Source organism: Podarcis gaigeae, assembly GCF_964106915.1.
Source record: "Podarcis gaigeae genome assembly, chromosome: 10".
Taxonomy (NCBI): domain Eukaryota; kingdom Metazoa; phylum Chordata; class Lepidosauria; order Squamata; family Lacertidae; genus Podarcis; species Podarcis gaigeae.
The window spans coordinates 34,522,508-34,546,112 of NC_139686.1; the positions used below are offsets into that span (position 1 = coordinate 34,522,508).

The 23,605-nt window shown below is 38.2% G+C and overlaps 1 protein-coding gene across 2 annotated transcripts in view; it reads right to left on the reverse strand.

The window, feature by feature from the left end:
* Positions 1–1,853: 1,853 nt before the first annotated feature.
* APAF1 (apoptotic peptidase activating factor 1) overlaps positions 1,854–23,605 on the reverse strand; it is a 39,090-nt gene continuing 17,338 nt past the window's right edge. For both annotated transcript variants that reach the window (XM_083698574.1, XM_083698575.1), the window contains exons 15-28: positions 23,235–23,360; positions 20,839–20,973; positions 19,476–19,601; positions 18,374–18,535; positions 16,754–16,882; positions 14,720–14,845; positions 13,295–13,414; positions 10,897–11,022; positions 9,480–9,605; positions 8,892–9,011; positions 8,496–8,621; positions 6,540–6,665; positions 4,695–4,841; positions 1,854–4,353 (exon numbers count right to left, since the gene is read on the reverse strand). In XM_083698574.1, the coding sequence (XP_083554700.1) occupies positions 4,207–4,353; positions 4,695–4,841; positions 6,540–6,665; positions 8,496–8,621; positions 8,892–9,011; positions 9,480–9,605; positions 10,897–11,022; positions 13,295–13,414; positions 14,720–14,845; positions 16,754–16,882; positions 18,374–18,535; positions 19,476–19,601; positions 20,839–20,973; positions 23,235–23,360 (1,842 nt within the window). In that variant the 3' untranslated portion in view covers positions 1,854–4,206. The remainder of the gene's footprint in view (positions 4,354–4,694; positions 4,842–6,539; positions 6,666–8,495; positions 8,622–8,891; positions 9,012–9,479; positions 9,606–10,896; positions 11,023–13,294; positions 13,415–14,719; positions 14,846–16,753; positions 16,883–18,373; positions 18,536–19,475; positions 19,602–20,838; positions 20,974–23,234; positions 23,361–23,605) is intronic.

Consider the following 23,605-nt stretch of genomic DNA (forward strand, 5'->3'; position numbering starts at 1 on the left):
AACCTAAAGAAATGTTATGTCTGTGTATAGCACATCCTAATCACAATGCTTTTCAAAATCTCAAGGGCTCTACTATAATGGAAATTAAAAATAATTGATACTTACCTGAACACGCATGGTAGTTTTTCATTTAGCAAAGCTGGGAACACCATCTAAAAATAATCTCTGAGTTTTCTAAATTAAGAACTGCTGTATTTCTCTTCACTTCTGCTCTGAGCCTACCTGGGAACTGTGTTTTTCATTTAAGGTTGGGTACAATTCTGGGTAGAAGCTAAACTCAGAATGAGGAGCAGTCATTGTTTTTTAATCCTGAAATCCTAGGTGTGTCATCTGATAGTTGTAGCTATTATATCCAGCCTCTCTCCCTCTCCCTCTCTTTTTACTTTTTAACTGAAACTTACACAGGAGTTTATGTTCCAGGGATAAAGTCAAAATCACATATAGTCAAAACCCATTGATTCTATCGCAGGTGGCATTGCCAAAGTATTTTTTACTGCCCTGGCTCTATGTATACAATTTCCACACTGCATACTCTTTACTAGAGTTGGATATGCCCATTTGAAAAACAAACAAACCACTGAAAGCCTTCTCCTCCAAAGATTTGTCAAATCCTCCTTCAAAGTCATCTCAACTGGTGGCCATCACTGCTTCCTGTGGGAGTGAGTTCCATAGTTTAACTATGTGTACTTTATAAACTATGTGTACTTTATTTCTGACCAAACTGCGGGAGGCAGTGGAAGACAGGAGTGCCTGGCGTGCTCTGGTCCATGGGGCCACGAAGAGTCGGACACGGCTAAACGACTAAACAACAACAACAACAACTTTATTTATCTGCAATACCTGATTTTATGAGAAAAGAGATGAAATTATAGTTACTTACCAGGACTGCCTTGCCATGGTGGCCTTTTAATTATGGAGACACAAATACCAAAGAGGCTGTGAGGAAGAAACTGTTAAACAGTGCCCCTGCCCAGCCCAAGCAAGCCATTCACAGTAGCACAGCAGAGGGGTTTGTGCTGTCCCATGATAATATCAGAAAGCAGCCACTAGATGCCATAACACTGTTTCACTACTTTGCCCACACTGGAGGCTGAGCTTGTCACTAAGCAACAGAGAAAGGGAATTCAGATATAATTAGAAGATCAAGCTTTCAAAGCAACAAATTTCTCCACCAGACAACTTCCCTTATGCTCACAAGGACATAACTTACCATTTTTAATACAGTGAGACACAATGACACTTTGAACTGAGCCAACTGTGAGTCATGGTTTTGTCCTCTGCAGATGAATCATAGAAAACACTCCTTCTTCACCTGCAATTCCGCCTTTCTTTGGTTTGTATTATCCCAGATCACCTTTGCATCCAAACTGGCAAACTCTGGTTTGAACTTGCACAGCAGACCAGGACTGCAAACCAGATTGGATACTGGTTTGAATTGCAAGCACAAGTAAAAGTTTACCAGTTTGTATGTAAGGGCACACTAGGAATACAAAAACCAGGGATGGATAGAGGGGATTACAACATACAAATGAAGTGAACATTTTATACTGATTTACAGAGTTTCACAAATGATCTTCCTACAGCTGACTCTACTTGCAAAGCTACTGAGCTTTGGCACAGAGAAAACATCATCTTTCCACAAAAGACAAGATCTAGATGCTTGTTCTATTCTTCCAACACAATCTATGCCTCTTTACTTGGAAGCAAGTCTTGCTAAATTCTAATGGGGCTTACTTCTATGCACCCTTGTATTCCATATGAGAAAAGAAAATTCTCATATGGAGAAGACTTTGAACTTTGGAGAAAAGGAAGAAAATGTATGGACTAAGATAGAAAAAATACACCACATCCTCCAATATATTAAAATATTTATTACTTTCAAATGCACAAACTTGTTTAATTAAAACCCAGCAACTTTGCTAATGCAAAGTTTTAGAAACATTAAAAAAATCAGCAGTCAGCAAATTCAGCAATTTCCCTTGATGCACAGATATATTCCAATTAACACCAACACAGTACAGTATAGCTAAAAGCAAAAGTTGAGCTGCTATTAGTACTCAGATTATCTCTTGTAATGCCAGATAAACCGGAAACAATTCCTTTCTCCTAATGTAATAGACCAATGAGCCTCATTTTAATTATCTAGCTTTATCTTAAGTTCCAATAGATAATGCCAGCGGAAAGTTTAGACAATCTCATTTGATGAACGTTACCTTAAAATATTGTCCACAAGCTACTAAAATCTAAATTAAACCTTTTAAAAAACCGAACTAAATCCTTGTTTCTTCAACATCCTTCATTGAATCTTAATGAGCCCCCATAACACAAATAATTCTCCACTCCAGCTCCTGCACAGCCATTCAGTGGAACGCTGTGTCAAAGAGTAAGGGTTTCCTTTACATCACTTTGAATTGTGTTCTTTTCTTAATGGGAAGGCTTCCTAGCAAGGGATGCACAGGTGAGAATAGGGTCACAATTCACTGAAGCTAGGCCAAAGGATCACATTTCCAGATACAGCATGAGGGTACTGCTAATTAAAACACAACATTTTTTTTTAAAAAAACAGTTTGGCAACTGCAGAAATATAATGATTAAATTTAACCTGAAACACAAACACAAGAAGTACTGAAATGGGGATGGCAAAAACTTTGAAACAAGTGTAACTAATTGGTTGCTAAAATTATTAGAGATTGCTTATGCACTGGAAATAATTTCTATTCCTAACCTGCTCATAAACTCTTTAGACGTTAATGGTGAAAATCCTAGATTTGTGGTGTGTACTCACAGTTGGTGACACCAACATGGGAAAGAGCCACATTGCAGACTCCTCCCTTTTGGTCTGGAGTCCTGACATCACTGCACTGGCTCCCATTCCATTAAGATGATAATGGGAGGAGTCCCAAGTATGACTAGAATTTGACCCGAAGGGGGACAATATATTTTGGTTAAAGATTATATTCAACATGAATTATTTTATGTTGTCCTTTTCAATTAAATATCTGCTGACACAAGAGTGAAGAAATGCAGTTGAGAAAAATCTGAGATATGCTATCTTAAAATAAAAAATAAAGCTACATTGTGATTTTGCAATCAGAAAACTTCATTTGAAATAATACTATCTACTTTAGTAGATCTGATACAGACATTTTGGTTTTATCCAAAAACAAACAGATAAGCCAGCTTCCAATAACTTCAGGGAAAATTTACCTTCAGAAAATTGCACCTGCTTTATTCTTAGGGCATATGGAGACAGAGTTCTGCGCCTTTACCACACTGGCCCAGTTTGCACAAGCTCAAATGTGAAAGTATGTGATACTCACAGAGCAAATTACAGCTGCTTTGTTGCAGCACTACGCAGAACTAAGCCAATGTTTGACTTAGTGTTATGTCTGAGCCAGTGTTCATGGGTTGTCTCATCCAGACAACTATACTCACGTTTTGATGTAATGCCAAGTCAAACCATGGTTTGGCTTACCTGTGTGGACCATGGCAGCAGCAGTCACAATTTTTCCTGCGAATACTCAAACACTTTTAAATTCAATTGGCCATGGTTTGGCCTAGATTTATGTGCAAACCAAGGTGATGTTTGAGAAGCATGAATCTGCTACTCCTAAAAACATAACAGTACCATTTGGAGTGTAATTTTCTACTACTGGAGTTTTTAGTCACATTGTGTATCATGGTTCTTAAAATTCTTTTTAAATATTAAAGTGGTTTTTTTAAGAACATCCACACCCCTACTTTTGTCTCAAGACAAAATTGCATTAGTAAAACAGAGGTTTATGGTATTTTATGAAAATGTAATTATGGCTTAGAAACATTTGCCACTAGATCAGTGGAAATATTTCAGTTATCATAGGGCTGGTAATTCACCTTCCAATTATCATTAGTATACTACTTAGTATACATATTGGGTCAGGGCAACTTTAGTCATCAATAATTAGTCCCACTGATTTCAGGGGGACTAAAGTTTGGCTAAAGTTTAATCTGGATGTAACTAACCATGGGAAAAGCCACATATAAAATGCATATCAAACTGCTGATCGAAACAAAACATATAAAATGTATGCTGACTTAGGAACGTTTACAAATTTACCATACAGGTAATTTATGCCAGAGTAAAAATGACTTCACAGTTTAAAGAAAGTTTTTTGGGAATATGCTTCCGGCTCAAAACACTGCAGTTACAATCAGTTTTAAACAGATTTATTTCATAATCTGTAGCACGTAAAGAATGCCAAGATTATCAACAGTCACACATACTTTGAAATCTGGAGAAACGTGTAATGATTTAAGGTTTGTTCCATTTGTATAGAATGTTTGTAGGAGTTGCCCAGTAGCTATATTCCACCACTAGGAGGAAGAGAAAATAAGTTTTCAATTAGGAAGCAATAAATCTGAATGTAGCATGTTACAGATATGATACCAATAACTTGGGAGTCACACTATAGATCTACACATTAAGTGCACACTATTAATTTATCAGATGTCAGTTTCAGAAAACAATGGTTGAGGACAACTGACTGATACAACATTTTAACATCTTTAAACCTTTGGGATATATTTTCTATTTGCAACAAAACACTAATGAAATCCTGACAATTTACTAAGTATTTAGAGTTATTTAACATTTTCACATTTGTTAATAAATTGCAAAATAATTCTCCTTTTGTACCCATTCTTGTTGAACTTACCTGAATACATCCCCCAGAAGAAACAAGTATCTGAGTATCAGGGGAAAAGTGAAGGTCTGTTACCCAGCCTCCATAGGCTGATTCTCCCTCACTTTTTGAAGCATGGGAATAGAGGTGAAGCAGTTCTCCTCTCAATACATTCCAAACCTGAGACACAAGCAGTACAAAAACAGGATAAGGTTGCAGCGTAACTGTAGTTATGTTCATAGTCCCTTAAAATCATAAAGTAGTATAATTATTTAGTCCAGTACCCTGCAATGCAGGAATCTCAACTAGATAAAATGACCTTGGCACAGAAAATTTCTACAAACCACAAGGAAACCTATCCCAACCAGAGGTCAAGACAGGAAACATTTTTAACTCCATGGGGTCAACTTTGACAGGTGGATGACTTTATCCACCTGTCAATCATATAACATCACATGTCAAAATCACTTGTGCCCCCTTTTTAAATCCGCCAGTCTCAGAAGCTTAAAAGGGGAGTGTGGGAAAACCCACAAAGTCCCTAATCTTGGAGCCTTAAAAGGGGGAGATGGAACTCACAAATTCTTTTGCAGGTCTCCCAGTGCTTCCCTTTTAAGCCTCTGAAATTGGAGGAGGAGGCGAGAGGCTTACAAATAGCTTTAAGGAAGCCCCCATGCTCCTGTTTGATCCTCAGGTGCTGTCTCCATGAGCTGCTTCAAAGGGTGCTTTGGCACAGAGCTTTCATCCCAATTTAGCTGATGGTTTTATAATAGGAAAACTAATAATAAAAAAATCCTGCTGCCTTTGCTGTGCAATCTTGCTTTTGGCTGGGAAAAGAATTGCATAGCTAATGCAGGATTAAACTGTATCTGCTTATGAGCACAGTTTGAAGGAAATGGCCTCAAGGGTCAAACGGGATCCCATGGCATGCCAAGACCGGCCACAGGCCAGAGATTCCCCACCCCTGCCACAGGTGTTTCTGACATATCTGTCAAACCTGTTCTCTGAAACATCCTCAACTTAACAAACATTTCTGAGCCATGCTATATGTACTTTTCTGCCATTTAAACTCATTACCTCATGTGCTAGCCTTCATAAAATTACAGATTTAAAAAACTGTTTAAGAATTAAGTCTCTCACTATTCACTTGTGCATGAAAAGTATGAAAATTGTAAATAAAGGCTACCACCTTTTCTTCCACACCATCTAAGCAGTAATGACTAATTTTAGAGTGTCACATATTGTGCTTACAACCAAGGCTCGATGCATACATTTCTTTGCGCTGTCAGCCCTAATCCTCTACAAGTTTGGGGCAACACTGAAGCCACCAGTGGCACAATGAGCATTCAAAGGGACCACTCTATACCGCATTCTCTATGTGCTCTCATTAGGTTAGGAGAGATAAATCACATGTTAGAAATGAATGGCTGCATAGGACAGAAGGGAAAGATTAATCAATGCAGAATGACATAAAAATGTATGCAGTTATCAAGATGCAACACATATTAACAACAAAACAGGAGGAGGAAAGTAAGTCCCACATTTATATGTAAATATGTTTATGATCTATAATGAAGAATTGCCTTCCTTTCCCCAATACCCTTTAATCATTAATCCTACTTTCCTTTTGATTTAATGCAGCCTTTCAATTTCTAATCATCTTTTTGTTATCAGAACTGCACCTGACATCCTTCTCCACCTCTGTTAATATTCTTGATGCATAAAACCTGTACATGGTCATCCAAACCAGGTCTTACAGTACCAAAGAGCCACCACCTAATTTGTGAGAAACTCGTGTGTCCACTTAACTAGCCGATACCTGCTGCAATAACTTCTTATGCTAAATTTTTAAATAAATCATTTAAAAACAAAATGGAGTACCCGTATTTCCCCATTGTCATCTCCTGTAGCTAACAATTCATTGTCAAGGGAGAAGGCACAGCACCTCACACAGCCGTCGTGACCATTCAGCTTATGAAGAACCGATGAACTTTCAAAACTCCATACCTAAAGATTTAAAACATGAAACACGTTGTTAAATTATATTCCAGTATTTTTAGGTTCATTTTGAGCTTTCTACCTGTAAAAGATATTTGGACTTTGATGACTCAGATATGAAAATTGGTTAAGGTACTCCCACAATAGAAAGCAAGCTTTTCTACACAGATGGTTTAGGACAGAGCAAAGCACAGAAGGCATATAAAGGGACAACCAAAATGAGAAGTTAGGTGGTGTACACTGCAAATGAAAGCTGACGTGTTTTAGGTTTTTGTTTCGTTTTAGATTAAACAAGACAGCTAAGGGAGAACACAGGGGTTTCTAAGTATGCCTAGTGCTGAGAAAGTGGACAAAACTTTTTCTCCCCCCTCATCAACCAGTAAAATTATTGGAAGCAGATTCAGGACAGACAAAGGAAAGTACTTCTTCATGCATCACATAATTAATGGAACTCAATGCAAGAAGATGTGGAGATGGCCATGAGCTTGTTTAAAAACATGAGATGGTTTTAAAAGAAGACGAACGCATAGAAGTCAGATCTACAAAGCCTATGATTGCCATGGAGGCTACACAGAAATTCCGAGGCAGTATGCTATTGAATCTCAACTACTGGGGAGCAACAGCAGGAGACGACTATTGCCTTCAGCCCTGCCTCTGGGCTAGGAGGCATATGGTTTGCCACTGTGTGAAGCAGCTTACAAGACTAGAAGGACCTTTTCTCTGCTCCAGTGACGCTCTTCATATGTTATTACTGATCTTTTGATTGAGGATCTCCTAGGTAAACTTTCCTATACTGCCCTGCACAAGAGGAGCTGCATCTAAATCCTTAATTTAGATTATTTATTTCTGAAATGGGAGAAATAGAATTGTAGTAAGCCCCTGTAATATACCATACCTGGCTAGCTGTATTCAACTGAAGTTAAAAGAAGAGAAAGCTGACGTGTATTTGCAATTGTTTGTACTTCATATTTCCCTTGCCATTGTTAGAAACTACTTGTTTCAGAATAATGATGAGAATTTAAATTACAAAAGCCCAATACTGCTTTGGCCAAGCTCCTAAAAAGACAGTTGCAAGGAGACATTTTGGCCTTACGCTTGGAGGACAGGTTTTATCAGTCCAAGATTTACTCCTACTTGATGTTTCTCCCATTTACCTGGTAATCTGAAACACGTGAATAATTAAGTGGCAAAGGTAACCAAAAAAAGAGAAGTAGCAAGACTAAAAGTGGAAAATCTTCTCTGAGCCACTTAAAATAGAATGGAAAAGGGTTAGGGTATAAATAACTATGGAATCAAAGGATCAGTGACAGGAAGTGATTTGAATCAGTTCCCTCAGATCTGACGTCACCAAATACAGGTTTGACAGTGCACACAAGATACAGGGGCTCATTCCCTCTAAAGGCATTTGCGTGCATGTCATTCCTACCCCCGTGAACGTGTGCATTCCGTCAAATCCATTTCCAAAGAGGCTGGATGAGGATGCAAGGTGTGTATGCAGGCCTCAAATTCCTTGTAACAACCTGGCACAGTGTTCAACAATATGTCATTTCACAGGGGGAAAGAAGAGGAGGGAAAGAGTTCTGTCATGCCCTTAGGTGCTGCATCTGGAGTGGATAGGATTATGTCCATTGGATCTCATTGTATTTAGAAGAGGGGCCAGGACTAAGCTCATAGGTCATGATTAAGTTAAGAGTTGGCAACTTTTAAGATCTTTCTGATTATCAGCAAAATACGATCAAGCATTTATGTAACTCTTATACTGAATTAGGATAAAAAAGTGCTAAACTCAGAGTAGATGGTGCTTTATGTTTTAGCATTCATTTGTAAACCTGTACTGACCTTGGCAGTCTTGTCAGCAGAGGTAGTGGAAAACATAGTGGTATTGGGTGAAATTACACAAGAAAGAATGGTGTCTTCATGGCAAATGATATCTCTCTCAAGTTCTCCTGTAATTGTGTTCCAGAGCTGTAATATTAAAATGTGCTAGTGAACAATAGTGCAGGTAGAAGGGCTTAAAAACAGTACGCAGGTGTTTGGTGTTTTTGTCTTTCAAAATACTTTTAAAAAGTACATACTTTAACCACTGAGTATTTTGCAGTCAAAACAAGACTCGTAAATAGCGTTATCTAACTTTGAAAACACAACAGATAGGATGTTCACATGATGTGCACTTCTTTCCTTTAGGGTTTAGCTACAGGCACCAATCTAAGTTGTCAATGCTTAGGTTTTATTTACCTTAACTGTCCCATCAAATGACCATGAAAGAAGCCCTGAGTGTTTTAGAAGGCGAAAATTCTTGACAGGTTCCTTGTGACCTTTCAGGAGAATAAATTCCCCTGTTTGCCAATTCCACACCTAATAAAACAGAAATTAGAATAGATAATGGGAAATTGGATTCAACTCTGGCTTGCTTTTATGGTGAAAACAAGACTTATTTCTTTAATAAAACAAAAAACCCTCAACTTTTCTTTACAAGACAATACTGCTCCTCCCACAAGGTCTTTAAACCAGTGTTTCCCAACCTTGTGCCTCCAGATGTTTTTGGCCTACAACTCCCATCATCCCTAGCTAGCAAGACCAGTGGTCAGGGATGATGGGAGTTGTAGGCCAAAAACATCTGGAGGCACAAGGTTGGGAAACACTGCTTTAAACCCCCCTCCAAAAGAATTCTTTGATCTCTAAGAAGCATTTTCATCTTACCCTCACAAAGCACCCCAAAAACAAATAAATATCAAACTTTAAACAAAACATAAACTTTGCTGGACTGCAGCTAGCTTCTTCAGAAATATATATTCTCAAGCAATAGTTTAAAATGTTCCGCACCTGTATAGTTGAGTCATCAGAGCTTGAAATGAGTGTTTTCCCATCAGAAGTAAACTGGCAGTGTTGTACAGCTTCCTTGTGTCCAGTTCTTGATTTTAAAATATTCCCACTTGACAGATTTAATACCTTTTAAAAATGGGATCAGACAACAGACTGTTGTGAGTTCACATTGCTTACAGATTGAAAGGAAATATATACCCACAAGTATATTTTTAAAAAGCAGTAGTATAATGAAAGAGATTGTTTTATTAAAAAAGCTACTTCTTTAAAGCAATGTTTCTTCCTTCATTATTTTAACCTAAAACAACTAAAAGGAGAAATTATAAATGAAACATGCAACAAAAGCTTCCTGCATGATCTATGGCCAGAGGTATGCATAGCAATCCATATGGACAGCAGATATTCTTCTGTCTACTTCATTAGCATAGCTATTAAAAGGTATCTTTTTAAAAATGCATTCTTACTGAAAAAAATACACATTTATAGCAAGTATTGTATTTATAAAGTGCTTGATTATTTATTAGAGAGCACAACCAACAGGCACTTTATAATAGGTAGGTATACATAAAAAACACATGATGCAACAAGGAAATTAATGCATTCACCATCGAAGTGTGATGCTTCATAACTGGATTTGAGAATACCAGAAAACATACCGAGAGAACCTTAAAAACAAAGTACAATTCAGTTCTAAGTACAATATTCTTTGTATATTTGACTCACAACATGTAAAGGAATCTGAGGAAACTAGTTTCAAGGAAGCGGGAAGTCTATTAGGGGACCTCAATGATCCACTGTAGCCTTTTATAAGTACAGATATTGCAAACCATTAGGTCCTGGGACAGAGAAATTCAATTAGGGAATTCCGTCCTTTTCCTTGGGTAAATTTTCAGGAAGAGGACCTGTTTAATTATAATGAAACAGAAAATTATTTTGCTTTTATATTTATTATATTACAAAACTAATATATTTTTAGGCAACAACATAGTAAAGCATGAACTGAACATGAAAAAGGATAGCTCAGCTGGTACAGCATGAGACTCTTAATCTCAGGGTCATTGATTTGAGCCGCACAATGGGCAAAAGATTCCTGCACTGCAGGGTGTTGGACTAGATGATCCTCATGGTCCCTTCCTACTCTACAATTCTATGATTCGAAGGAGATGATCATCAGCTTGACTTGGTGAATGAAGCTCCAATCCCAATGTCATAATCTAAAGTGGCAGGCAATTTGAGGAGAACTGAATATTAGGTGCTTGATGGACCTAAATTATCCCAGAATAGAGTATTTTCCAACTGATTGCCTGCTAGTGTTTTTGCTTGTGAGATTCTGAGTGCCAGTTTATCATTTTTTGTATAACACCTGAAATGATCACAATCAGAGAAGCCAATGCCTAACTAATCTCAACTACTTTACCTTTACTGTTCCATTCTTCTCCCCAAATGCTGCAGTCTGAAGGTCTTCATATAGGCAACAGCAGCTAATGAAAGGCTCCTGTTCTTCAGTCTGATAAACAGTATGGCCTGTGAAGCCATTAATTAGCTGCAATGCAATGGCACAATTGGAAATTATTTTTGTACAACACACACAGCTTTCACATAAAAAAAGCATCTGACCCTCTCCTCGACTTCAGTAGTGATTTTTAAGATTACTGGCATATTTATTACAGTTTTATCTGCCCTCCAAACCAAGAAATTCCAAAATACATGGTTCTCTGGTCAGAAGTAGCAGAAGAATTTGCACTAAATAAGAAAGATAGGTAGTAAATGTGTATGACTGGCACAACTTTGTTGTTGCTTTGCTAAGAGTGTGCCTGCTTATCATAATCTTGTAGGTCTGAGTCTTCTGACGACTATAGAAACAGTAAGAGCTTTGTATTAAGGGCAAACCACCCACAATTTCACTTTAGAAGGAGTTCTTCCGTATCTAAAAAAAGCTTGCAATTAATTTTCACAAATGCTTTAACTATTCAGCGGTAGGCAGACATGAACACCGCCATTGCACAGCTGCAACCTTTTTCCCCCTGCTTCATAAATATCCATAGCAACGCTAACAGCAAACACTAACTGAAGAACAAAAAAGAACATCACCACTTTGATCCTTATTTATGTCTGTTACAAAAAATGGTGGCCAAATTGGATAATTTTGCTCTTCAAAACAGTTGCCTAATGGTATTTCTTTTCTTCAAACAGGCAAAAAAACCCCACAAAAAACAGTTTATGACATTTCAGTCTCATAGCCCTTTGACAGGTTAGAGAAAGGTTTCTAGAAGACTCTAGTAGAGTCTCCTCATGGAAGAAGGAAAAAACAAAAAAGGGGGGAACCACATCCAAAAACAGTTTTTCTTTACCACTTTCTACTAAGATAGTTGACTGGGAGATTGCAAGAAGGGACAGAGAACTCAAGAATGTGCCCTTTCTTCTTTTCTCCAAGCCTAATTCCTATGCTGAGGTGGGAGTATAGCCCATATATTCTGAACATCACAGGAGACACTCTAGTGAATAGGGTGGTCCACAGGAGCTCTCAAAGTTCCATGGGGCAATAAGTGGAATAAAAAAGGTAAAGGTACCCCTGCCCGTACGGGCCAGTCTTGCCAGACTCTAGGGTTGTGCGCTCTTCTCACTCTATAGGCCGGGAGCCAGCGCTGTCCGCAGACATTTCCGGGTCACGTGGCCAGCGTGACAAGCTGCATCTGGCGAGCCAGCGCAGCACATGGAACGCCGTTTACCTTCCCGCTGATAAGCGGTCCCTATTTATCTACTTGCACCCGGAGGTGCTTTCGAACTGCTAGGTTGGCAGGTGCTGGGACCGAACGACGGGAGCGCACCCCGCCGCGGGCATTCGAACCACCGACCATGCGATCGGCAAGTTCTAGGCGGTGAGGCTTTAACCCACAGCGCCACCCACGTCCCATAAAGTGGAATAAGTGGAATAGAAATGTGTAAAACATAGGCATCTGTATTGTTCTAGTACACACATTTCCACAAACATTTCCAAGGAAGTTTCAATGAGAAATTATAAATGGAGATACAATTTCTTAACACCTATTGAATTGAGAACATCTCTTCTTCTGATGTTCTTTTTCTATTAATAGTTCCAGATCTTTCATGCACTGTTACCGAAGAGCTCAGCCTTTCTGTCAGTTTGAGTATTCCCCCAAATTCATACTTTTCAAATCTTCCTTTTGCCTTGGATGGTGAACTAGGCAGAGGCTTGGGAAACCATGGCAAGAGCATCGGTTAGCTACTTCAGCTCCAGTGACTCTTGCTCATTATGTAGAGGAATTCCATAACATGCAAATGTCTTCCTACCTGCCTGGTCCCTTACAGGATCAAGCTATTCAGGAGTGTCTGCTAACTGGCTGTCTGAGAACCCTGAGGAAGAGCAACTCCACACCCTGAGGCACTGTGAAGCCTAATGGTACAATCAATACTGGTATGTAGCCAGACATCAGCACCTATTGGCATTCATCAAGATCAGGGATTCAATCAACACAACTTGATTTATGCGCCACACATTTTGTACTCAGCAAACATGGTTGGAAAACTCAGATTGAGCTAGTGACATTAGATGCAGGTTTTTTCCTCTTTAATCTGGGAAGCTACTCTTCTCACTTAACGTTTTTTTGTCTGAGGGCTGCTTTCCCTTATGGACAGCTTTCAGGGGTGGGGATGGCACATGCCAATGTTGGCCAGAGGAAAAGGCAGAAAGAGTAAAAAAGACATCTATTATCTTGGGTACAGTAGGCTACATTCAAGTCATACATGCCAAAGCTTTCTAAACATTCCATATGCAACATACAAAACATACTTACTTGCAGATGCTTCATATTGTCAATAGCCAAGATGAAAACCTCATTAACAGGAAACAAAACATCTATTTCACGTTTCAACACAACAGCAGAGGACTCACACACCTTCTTTGTCTCCCATATCTGTTGAAGAGAAGAAGAATATAGCAGAAGTTCTGCAATGTCAAAAATTTATGACTTTAGGGCACAAATTGGAAGTTTGAATTTAGAACTATATTTACTCTTTTAAAAATATACTTTTAAATATATTGTTTTCATGTATGAAGTTACTTAATGCAGGCAGGCATTTTAGTTTTCAATCACTTAATCAAACTACAATTTTCTCATATGGCCCTCGGTCTAATAGATTTTTTAAAAAGAGGTTCCATCATTTGCAGAGTTAGGATCAGGGGATTCTCCACTGTGGCACTCAGACTATTCCAATTTCCTGCCAAAGACAACTTACCAGTCCCCATCACTAGCCACGTTCCACTGGCAAGTGTACACCATAAGCAGCCAGTGTAGATGTTGCTGGAATGCACTCAATGGGCAGTGATGATGGGAGTTCGAATCCAGCATCTGGAGGGCACCTTGCTAGCTACCCATGATGCAGACCCTCCTGTTTTAAAAGGTCTTTACCAGCAGTTAACAATGCATGTTTCTATTTGCTGAGTCTATTTCCTACCTGTGGTGTTGTTTTTTTTCTACTTTTAGGGGGAAAGGGGAGATATGGTTTAGTGTTTTTAATTGCCCATGTGTACTGCTTCGCAATTATGGACTAGCGCCTTCTGATTCACAGAACAATCCTAACTATAGAAAGCCAGCTTAAGTTTTAGCTGTTCCAAATGCTGTTCAGAAGGAATTTGATTCACACCACCCTTTTTTTGCCAGCTAGGGTCTGCCGGGTGGCTAGATCACATAACTAAGGTAAAGTGGGTTTGGAGTGTCTCTCCTTGCTGTCTGCTGCCCCCCACCACACCCAAGGAAAACCCCTTTGGGGGGACTTGCCTCAGCTTAAGTTCTGCCAGCTGAACCAGGGTGAAGGAGTTATGCCAGCATAACTGCTGCTTAGGCAAGACTCAGCCAGAAAAGTACAAGGTCTACCAAAACCAAACTCATCTTGTCAATCTGAATTGTGCTAATAAGGTTTTTAATTTTAGTGTTTCTATTATATTAATTGTTAATATTGCATTTTAAATCAGATGTCTTTGTTCAGGAGAGAATGATAATTATAATAAATGTATATACAGTATTTTATTTTTCAAATATTTTTCAGTAATAAGGAATTTAAGAAATGGTGCGGGTGATATTTCCCCAAATATGCCAAAGTTTCATGAATGCTTTGATTGTTACAATTCCTCCTTTGACTCAACTCATAATAAATAAATACCCAGATATTGGGAGTCTGGGTACAATTCCCAGCAAATATTTGGAAAAGAATAAGCTCACCCTTATTGTCTGGTCATCAGAAGAAGTGAGAAATAATGACCCATCAAGTGAAAAAGTCACAGAATGGACCCAACTCATATGTCCTCGGCAGTCAGCGATTTTGGAAGAGGATTCAATATTCCATATCTAAATCAAATTCAGAACAAACTAATTATTTGCAGTTTTAGTAACAGTTTGGGACATCTATTCACTTTTAATCAAAGTGTGCTTAGCTTAGAGTTAGTGTCTTTATCCATTTGTGAATGAGACTTCATTTGGGAAAATCCGCATTAACAAACATATATGAGATTTTCAAAAGAGAAACAAAATATTCCTGCTATCTGCCTCACTATTTCAAAGTTGCTATATTAAGACATGCTTACAAGCTGCATCTCATGGCTACTATTGAATACCCCATATTACATGACCAAGCGGACAGAAGCAAATTAGCTCTGAATTGTTTTGGTATTTGTTTGCGGAAACATAGTGAACGAAGAGTGCAGTGGCTGACCATTTTTCTAGTAGAAGATTCTATGAAATGTCACTGTTTTGATTTAAGATATCAGAGTAATTCATTTTATTGTTAAAATATGCAGATTACTGATTTAAACTGGCACTCTTACATGATGATTATATAAAAGTTTATTTTTCTTTTGCTGAAATTGGTAAAGGATTCAGAAAACCGATAAAAGATCACTGAGATAAATGAGAGAATGATGTGACCAGTAAAACCCAGTTAACTATTGATTAGCCTCAACTAGATGGACACATAGCTGAATCAAGTGAAATTCTTGTGTTACCTGAGTATCCCACCAATCAAATCAGTGGAATCCTATGCATGATTGCTCAGAAGTCAACCCCACTGTGTTCAATGCGCTTTACTTTCAGGACTGCATGGTATTTTTATGCATACACAGCTATATAGAGGCAACAGGAATTTCCTGCTCTTAAAAATGTTCAATTCAAGGTTGACTGCCGAACTTTAAAGTGGGACTGAGCTCACCGACCAGATGAGCCTTTGAAAAATGCATACTATACTAGAAAAATCCATACTCAAAAAGATTCCATTAAGCAGTGATAGAGGGATTCTTTCATCATTCTATGCTAAGGGGGTGATTCAGAAAGGTCAAACTCACTTGCTGAACAGTGAGACTTTAGAACACGGACACTACATATGGTGTTTCCTATGAGTACTGCCATAACTCCCAGGGCTCTACTGGAAATGGATTAGGAAGGCGACACTGAGGCATATTACAGATCTTTGATCAAAATTTAACAGCAGTCATGTGTGTCTTGGTTTTGATGAAATTAACTCTTTGATGGAAGGTAGTGCTTAAGTGATATTCTTAACAGCAGAACAGCAGTAGCTTTTGGCAAAAAGATGATCAATTTGAATTAGCTCAAATTGGCCAGATGAGCCCAATTCCACACAAAGGTTAACATTATAGCTTCCTAATATTGCCTTGGGTCACCTAACTCAATTCCATTTATTCTGATGGGCAGCTGCTCTGTTTTTCCCAGGTCTTTCTAGAGGCAAGTAAAGGTAAAGAGAACCCTGACCATTAGGTCCAGTCGTGGCCGACTCTGGGGTTGTGGCGCTCATCTTGCTTTATTGGCCGAGGGAGCCGGCGTACAGCTTCCAGGTCATGTGGCCAGCATGACTAAGCCGCTTCTGGCGAACCAGAGCAGCACACAGAAACGCCATTTACCTTCCTGCCAGAGTGGTATCTATTTATGTACTTGCACTTTGACATGCTTTCGAACTGCTAGGTTGTCAGGAGCAGAGACCAAGCAACAGCAGCTCACCCCGTCACGGGAATTCGAACTGCCGACCTTCTGATCGGCAAGTCCTAGGCTCTGTGGTTTAACCCACAGTGCCACCTGCATCCCCTTTCTAGAGGTGCCAGGGATTAAACCTGGGATCTTCTGCATGCAAAATCTGTAATCTACCACTAAGCGATGTCCTCTTCCCATTCTGAAGCTAATCACCAGAGCAAGAGGAAATATGAAGAATGGAAAGGATTTACTTAGATTTTCTTAAATATAGTGACTTACCTCAACAGAATAATGTGATAAAGCAACTGCAACCATCTGGCTGTTGGGACAAAAGTCACAGTACTGAATAGTGCTGTGGTGGCTTATAAGAACCTCTGTCAACAAATCACTGGTCTTAACGTCAAAAAGCTGTAAACATAATAGCCATATTAAACAGCAATCTTAAATGTCACATGATTTTACATAAATATGTCTTTATAAAAGAACATCACTGACAAGAGTTTAAACACCAAAAACATATTACTTAATTCTTTCAATGGGATGCGGGTGGCGCTGTGGGTTAAACCACAGAGCCTAGGACTTGCCAATCAGAAGGTCGGCGGTTCAAATCCCCGTGATGTCCAGAACCCCAGAGTCGGTCACGACTGGACCTAATGGTCAGGGGTCCCTTTACCTTTACCTTATTTCTTTCAACAGTATATTGACTGCCAGAGGACAAATTTTATTTTATTAATTTTTTTATCTGCCCTTCCCCATAAGGTGCCAGGGTGTGTTGCAGCAATAAAATATACAATTAAAAAAGAAAGTTAAAAAAACACACCTCCATATATAAAAATTAAAAATGTACTTCCAATACAGATGCAGACTGACATCTTAGCATTCTCCAGAGTGGGTGGGGTATAAATAAATAAATTATTATTATTATTATTATTATTGGGAAATTGATAGCCAATTATACAATAGAATGTTTAACAGATTCAGTGTTTTATAACTATCCTCAAAAATAACACTATTTTGGTAAACTATAATTAAAAGGCTGAATGATGAAAACTTGAATAAAAAGTATTATTACATCAATATTATCTCCAAACCAGTTTAGGAATTTGAGTGTATGTTCTTCAAAACACTGCTTACAATTTTAATTTTATGTGTGTTATATTTAAAAATCATTAAAATCCTATCCTCTAACCTACAACAATTCCATTCCCGATGTTCATGGAACTTGGTGGAACACTACCAAAATCTTTTATTTTCCTAACTCCAACTTATACTCTACTCAAAGAGAGTTTAACATTCTATAAATCAATACAATTTATTCATGCCTTCTTACTGATAACTTAACAAAAATAAAATGATCCTTTCGAAGTCTGTGAATGCGCTACTACTATATGATATATGTTCTCTGAGCAATTTATTAGAAGTATGACAAAAATTGCATTTGACCATTTCCAACATAACAAAAATCATCTCTTAACTGCAGTTCAGAGCCTGTGAGATGGCAGGACTTACACTCGCTTGTGGATATCAAAACTACAGTAGGGAAGAGGACCGGTGCAAAAGAGCCATTCCTTGTGGGACAAAACTGCAGCTCAGCAGAGGCAACTTGGAAAAGTCCTTTGATAAGTCCCTTTGAAAAGTAAGTGTGTGCATGCGTGAGAAAGTGTGGGCACAGAACATAGGATGCTGCACTGCACTGAAATAACTTCTGGCTGGAGACCAGCACTTGGTTGCAGGCTCTGCACCATGAAGTCTAAGCACAAGTGATGTGTTCCCTATGTTTCTGTTGTTCTCTTCTCTTTCACTATTGCTCTCCTGCTCAATTTTAAAAATAAACACAAATGGAAAACAAGATGGTGACTCAGAGGAAAGAAGTCATTACTGACATACTTAAGTACTTACAAAAAGCCTGTTTTTCGCTGCCACCAACACTGTAGTTCCATTAGATGACCAGGAGCAACACTTCACTAAGACTTCCACATCATCCTGGTACTCATCCACATTTCTAAAGCAGTCTCCTATGTCAATAGTTTTCAGTTCATTTGCCGAATGTGCATACCAAAGCTTTAAAAATAAATACACTGTATTAAGCATTTAAAAAATGAATCTGAATAGAAGACAACATTAATGCTACCTAGTGATTTGTAAAATTTAATTTTGCAAAGGTATTTATTCATATCCAATTATAGCTGCTAACAAAACAATTTATTCTCTCCAGTGATCTATAGACATTAAAGTCAACTGTCTGCTTGTGGAATTAGAAGTAAATTTTTAAAAATTGCAGCATATTAAAATCAAGCAACTAAATTAATGTCAGACATTTTATATTTGGGCTGATTTATATCTGAAATATTGCCAGATAATAAACAGAGCTCATAAATGCTTTTTGTTTGAGAATACCCAATACTATTTTTTTTCAAGTGCAAGGTATTTGTGAATAACAGGAGCATCTATATTTATAACCTTTTCAATGTAAATTTCAAATGTCTTTTAGTTATAAAATGCCATCATTATCTTTCAACGTAATCTGCTTCAGAAACATAAACGAGGCAAGAATGAAAAATGAAGAATGCTATAGTGACACATGTGTATGAGACTACATGAGAGTAATGCAGAGCTCCTACCATAACAAAGTCTCCCCCCCCACAGGAATACTACAAGAGATATTCAGAGTAGACGTCAATAAATTAATGGACATGACTAACTTAGGCTCATTAATTTCAATGGGTCTACTCCAAGTAGAACTTATCTAGCTGCAAATCAATAACAAATCTTGTTTATCTCAACCAGTAATACCTGCTTTAGCACTTAACTGTCTTGGTTTCTCTCCAGCTGGGTTTTCTTATAAGTGTGCAACAGAGAGTGAAACTATGGCTAAGAATTTATGGGCACAGTGCAGGATTGCAATCTCTGCTTTTGAAAAGCATTTAATTCCTGGACTACAAAATCAAAAGGTTATTGAATCTGGCTTTAAGTACTAGAAGTCAAAGTTTCCAAAGCATACCTTTAAAGTTCCATCTGCTGAGCAACTAGCCACATACTTATCATCCGGTGAAAATCTGCAGTGAGTGACAGAACTACTGTGACCAAACAGTGTATTACGACACTGTTTCTTGTTCAAATCCCAGAGCTGCATATAAGAATTGGGGTTGCGGGGGGGATAGAGTAAAAAACATTTGAGTTTCTGCATTAAAAAGTGGTTGATTCAGTTTCTATCCTCAAAATAGCCACCAGTACAAATTTCCTTTTGGGGTGGGGGGGGGAATGCTGCTTGCAATTTTCAGTATGCACTTTCCGAATTTCCTTACCACAAACTGTTCTGCAGTTTTAGAGTACAGTATTTTGCTTCAGAGAGTAAAGTTACAGACCCTATTCTGTTAGTGCATTTCATTCCCTTAAATCTGTCTGCCTAGCCTTATATACAGCACCTCAACCCCTAAGTACATAAAAAACAATGACAGTTATATAAAGTCTCAAAATATGAGACAGATTTGCAGATAAGATAGGAAGCAGTGTGGGAGTTCCTTAAAGCCCATCCAACATGAATTAAGGATTGCTGGAGCAAGCAGCAAGAAAGTAAGATGTTCAGAAGCAGCAATATGCATATGCATGCATGCACGTATTTAATAAAGTAACCTTATCTCCCTAATTGAACCCTAAAGGCCAGCAGCAAAGTATATATGTGAAACATTTTACAAATGATAATATAGGACAGACACTATTAAATCAATGAAAGTATATACAAATCAAATACTTCATTTTATTACCTTCATTGTTTTAGAGAATGCCTTGAACAAACACATTATCTGACCAATACTGTTTTTAACCTGGTATCTGAAGTCAGGAAGTATTTGAGTGTCCTCAGGCAGAGTTCTATAGCCTGGGTGCCACTGCTAATAAGTTCTCTTCCCAGGTGTTTTACCACTGCAAATGGGAGAGCAGCCTGGAGTAGCTTCCCCTGACAACCAATGAGAACAGGTAGGCTCATATACAAGAGATCCTTCAGATATCCTGGTTGAAAACAATTTATTACAAAAGTATACATGGCAAGCAGGAAGCAACTGGATATGTAATTAATGTGCAGTCCAAGCATGAAAGCCTATCAGTGACTTCTACAGGAAACTTGGAACCGGAGAGTAATGAACATAAGGAAGCAAGTCTGTAGTTCCTTCTCCTACTCTAACAAAGCCAGTAATCATGCAGAATCCAAGTGGCCTCCAGTGGCTAAGGTAAGGGATACCAAGTCTGCAGATCTGAGGTAAATTTCCATGGATACTCTCACCACCATAGAGTAAGAAAGTCTACAAATTACAACTGTAAAGTAAGTGTAACTATAAATATGAATTCCATATTTTTTACTTACTTACTTTGACAAAAGTGTCATTTGAACATGTAGCCAATAGAAATGGGCGGTGATTTGTATTGTTAAACTGGCAGCAGTTGACCTGCTCTGCATGTTCTTCAAACACACACACAAGCTGGCCTGTTCTTGAATTCCAGACCTACAAGTAATTTTGAATAATAATAAAAAAATTAAATAAGTGTTTTGAAATATTTTTCAAATATATACACTCTAATCAAAGACTCATCTGGACACTTGGCAAAGCTTTCTAAAACATTTTTTCTGCATGCAGTACATTTCCTGAGATCTCCACATTTCAATGATAGTGGAGAATATTTGAAAAAAAAACAGTTTTAAGCCTGCTACTGTGATCTGGATAACTGAAAGTTACCATAGAGCTATCAGAATGAGTTGCAGAACGTGCTTACTGGTTTGACAGGCAGCAGCAGTTGTAGCCCGGTGTGGCCATAGGCAATGGCGGGGGGTGGGATCCTTTTGCTCTTGCACAACCAAAATATCTCCCTCATTGGCTTTGTGGGATGCTGGGAAAGTCCATGAAATTCAAATTGGCTTGGCCAATCGCAGACCACGTTTAAATTTAAACAGCCCAATCATGGGATGGCTTGGGGGTGGGTCATTCAAGGTAGACCTGAGTGAAGCCTTTTCCTGCCTAGCTTTCAAACCGGCTCATTTCCTTTCTATTCAACAGCACAGTCTGCAATGAATGTCTCTCCCTCCCACCCTAAAGTTTGCCCCTTCCTGAAGGAGATGTACAGGAATTGTACAGATGGAATTTGCAGAGAACCTAGAAGGCATTATAAATATAAATAATACACTGAAATACAAATGGAATGAAAATCCAAAGCACTATGTGTTAAAACAAAGTAATTTTGTTATTTTCCAGGTACGGGAAATGACAGCGACGGATTTAGACAGGGGAGATCTTGATTTGATTCCTGGCTTCAATCAGTCATGAAGCTCAATGAGTTACCTTGATCCAGTCATATCTCACCACCTAAGCTATCCTCATGCGGTTGTGGCAAGAATAAGATGGGAATGGGTGGAAGGAGGACTATGTAGCCCAACTAAACTTTCTTAGAGGGGAAAAAAAGGAGTATAAAAATGTAGTAAATGCCAGCATAAAATAAACTACAAAGGGGGAGCAATATCTTATTATATTTGTTGATCACAAACTGACTGTAGGCAAAATGTAGCCACAAACATGGCAAATTAAGTTACTACATATATTAGTGTAACTAGATGTGACAGCAGCATGACTTGTTGGAACACATCATGCTGATTTAACACAGAGAAATGTGATGGCTGGGAATAGAACACCCTCGTGCTTTCTTTTCTCTCAGAGAAGAAAGGACTTCCAGTCTGAGAAATCACCAGAACAAAGCAATAGAGAGTTTGGGGAGAAAAGCCACATCTTGTATGCTATCTTTCTACATGAAAGTGCTATCCTGTACTCTAAAAGTATACATCTGTCACCATCATGTCTAAGCTGACACTCAGGCAAAACATGTCTAGTAGAGACAGGGAAGCGTCAATGTGATTTTTAAAATTTGGAGCACCTATATATACCATTTGTTTAAAGATTTGTCTTGTAAACTACCATGTGAGGGTAGATACACCTGAAGGAAAAGTTAAAATAAATTTAAATACATTAAGCACTGATATCTTTCCATAAGTTCCTGATGAGGTCTCTTCTAAAATGCTACACATGGCTTTACTTATCCATGTTTCAAAAGGATCCATTCACGCTAGAACAGATTCAAAGAGCAACAACTAAAGTTCTAATCCTAAGCACACTTACTTGGAAGCCAGTCTCACTTGTGATCCTCCATTATCTCTTACTATGTCTGTAGCTCATGAAAGTTGGGAGCCCAAAAGCATCTGGTGGGTCACAGGTTCCTCCTGCCTCATCTAATGCTTCCCTTTTGGAAAGACAGAAGGACCTATAGTTCTGTTTTCTGCAGTGGCTCCCTGTTTGTGGAATGCTGTCCCCAGGCTCCGGGTGAAAAAGTTATTCAGGCCTTTGGCGGATTAATATTCTGTGCCCTTTTAAATGTGTTTGTGGGAGTGGGGAGTGGGGGGGAGTGGTTTGTTTTTGTTTTAACTATTTTATGCTTTTAGTCTATATTTTTATTTTGTGAACCGCCATAATATCTTCAGGTGAAGGACAATAGCTAAATATAATAATAATATAGAAGTTTCTATATATAGAAGATACAATAAAAATACTGGGCTAATTTCAAACTTAGTGTTTCATTCATGGGAGAAATCTTTGTAAAAGAAGTTTGATCTAACCCATCCAAGTTATTTAAAATGTATGAATTTCTCAGTTAACTACAGCCAGAAATGTAAATAGCTGTATAGGTTCAAAGGAGGATAACTGATATGCCATCATTTGCTTACTTTTACTTTTCTATCTGCTGAACAAGTGGCAACAAATCTGTCATCTGCTGAAAAAGTGCAGCACAGCACTTCATCGTCATGAGCTTTCACTTCCAAAAGTTTCTCTCCACTTCCAGCTTTAAACACCTACAAATGCAATATCACAGATACTTATGAAATCATACATTAAGTTTAAGCTATTTTAAACATAGATATTAAGACTGTTGTGTTATTCTTTTACCAGCTGCACTGTCCGCATAACTGAACTTTTATTAGTTTAAAAGGAAAAGGGTGGAAGGAAGAGGAAAGATGTTCAGCAATATTAAATGAACACCAATATATGCCATAGAAATCTCTTCTTTTTTCAAAAATGGTTGTACTGTGTGGCTGGA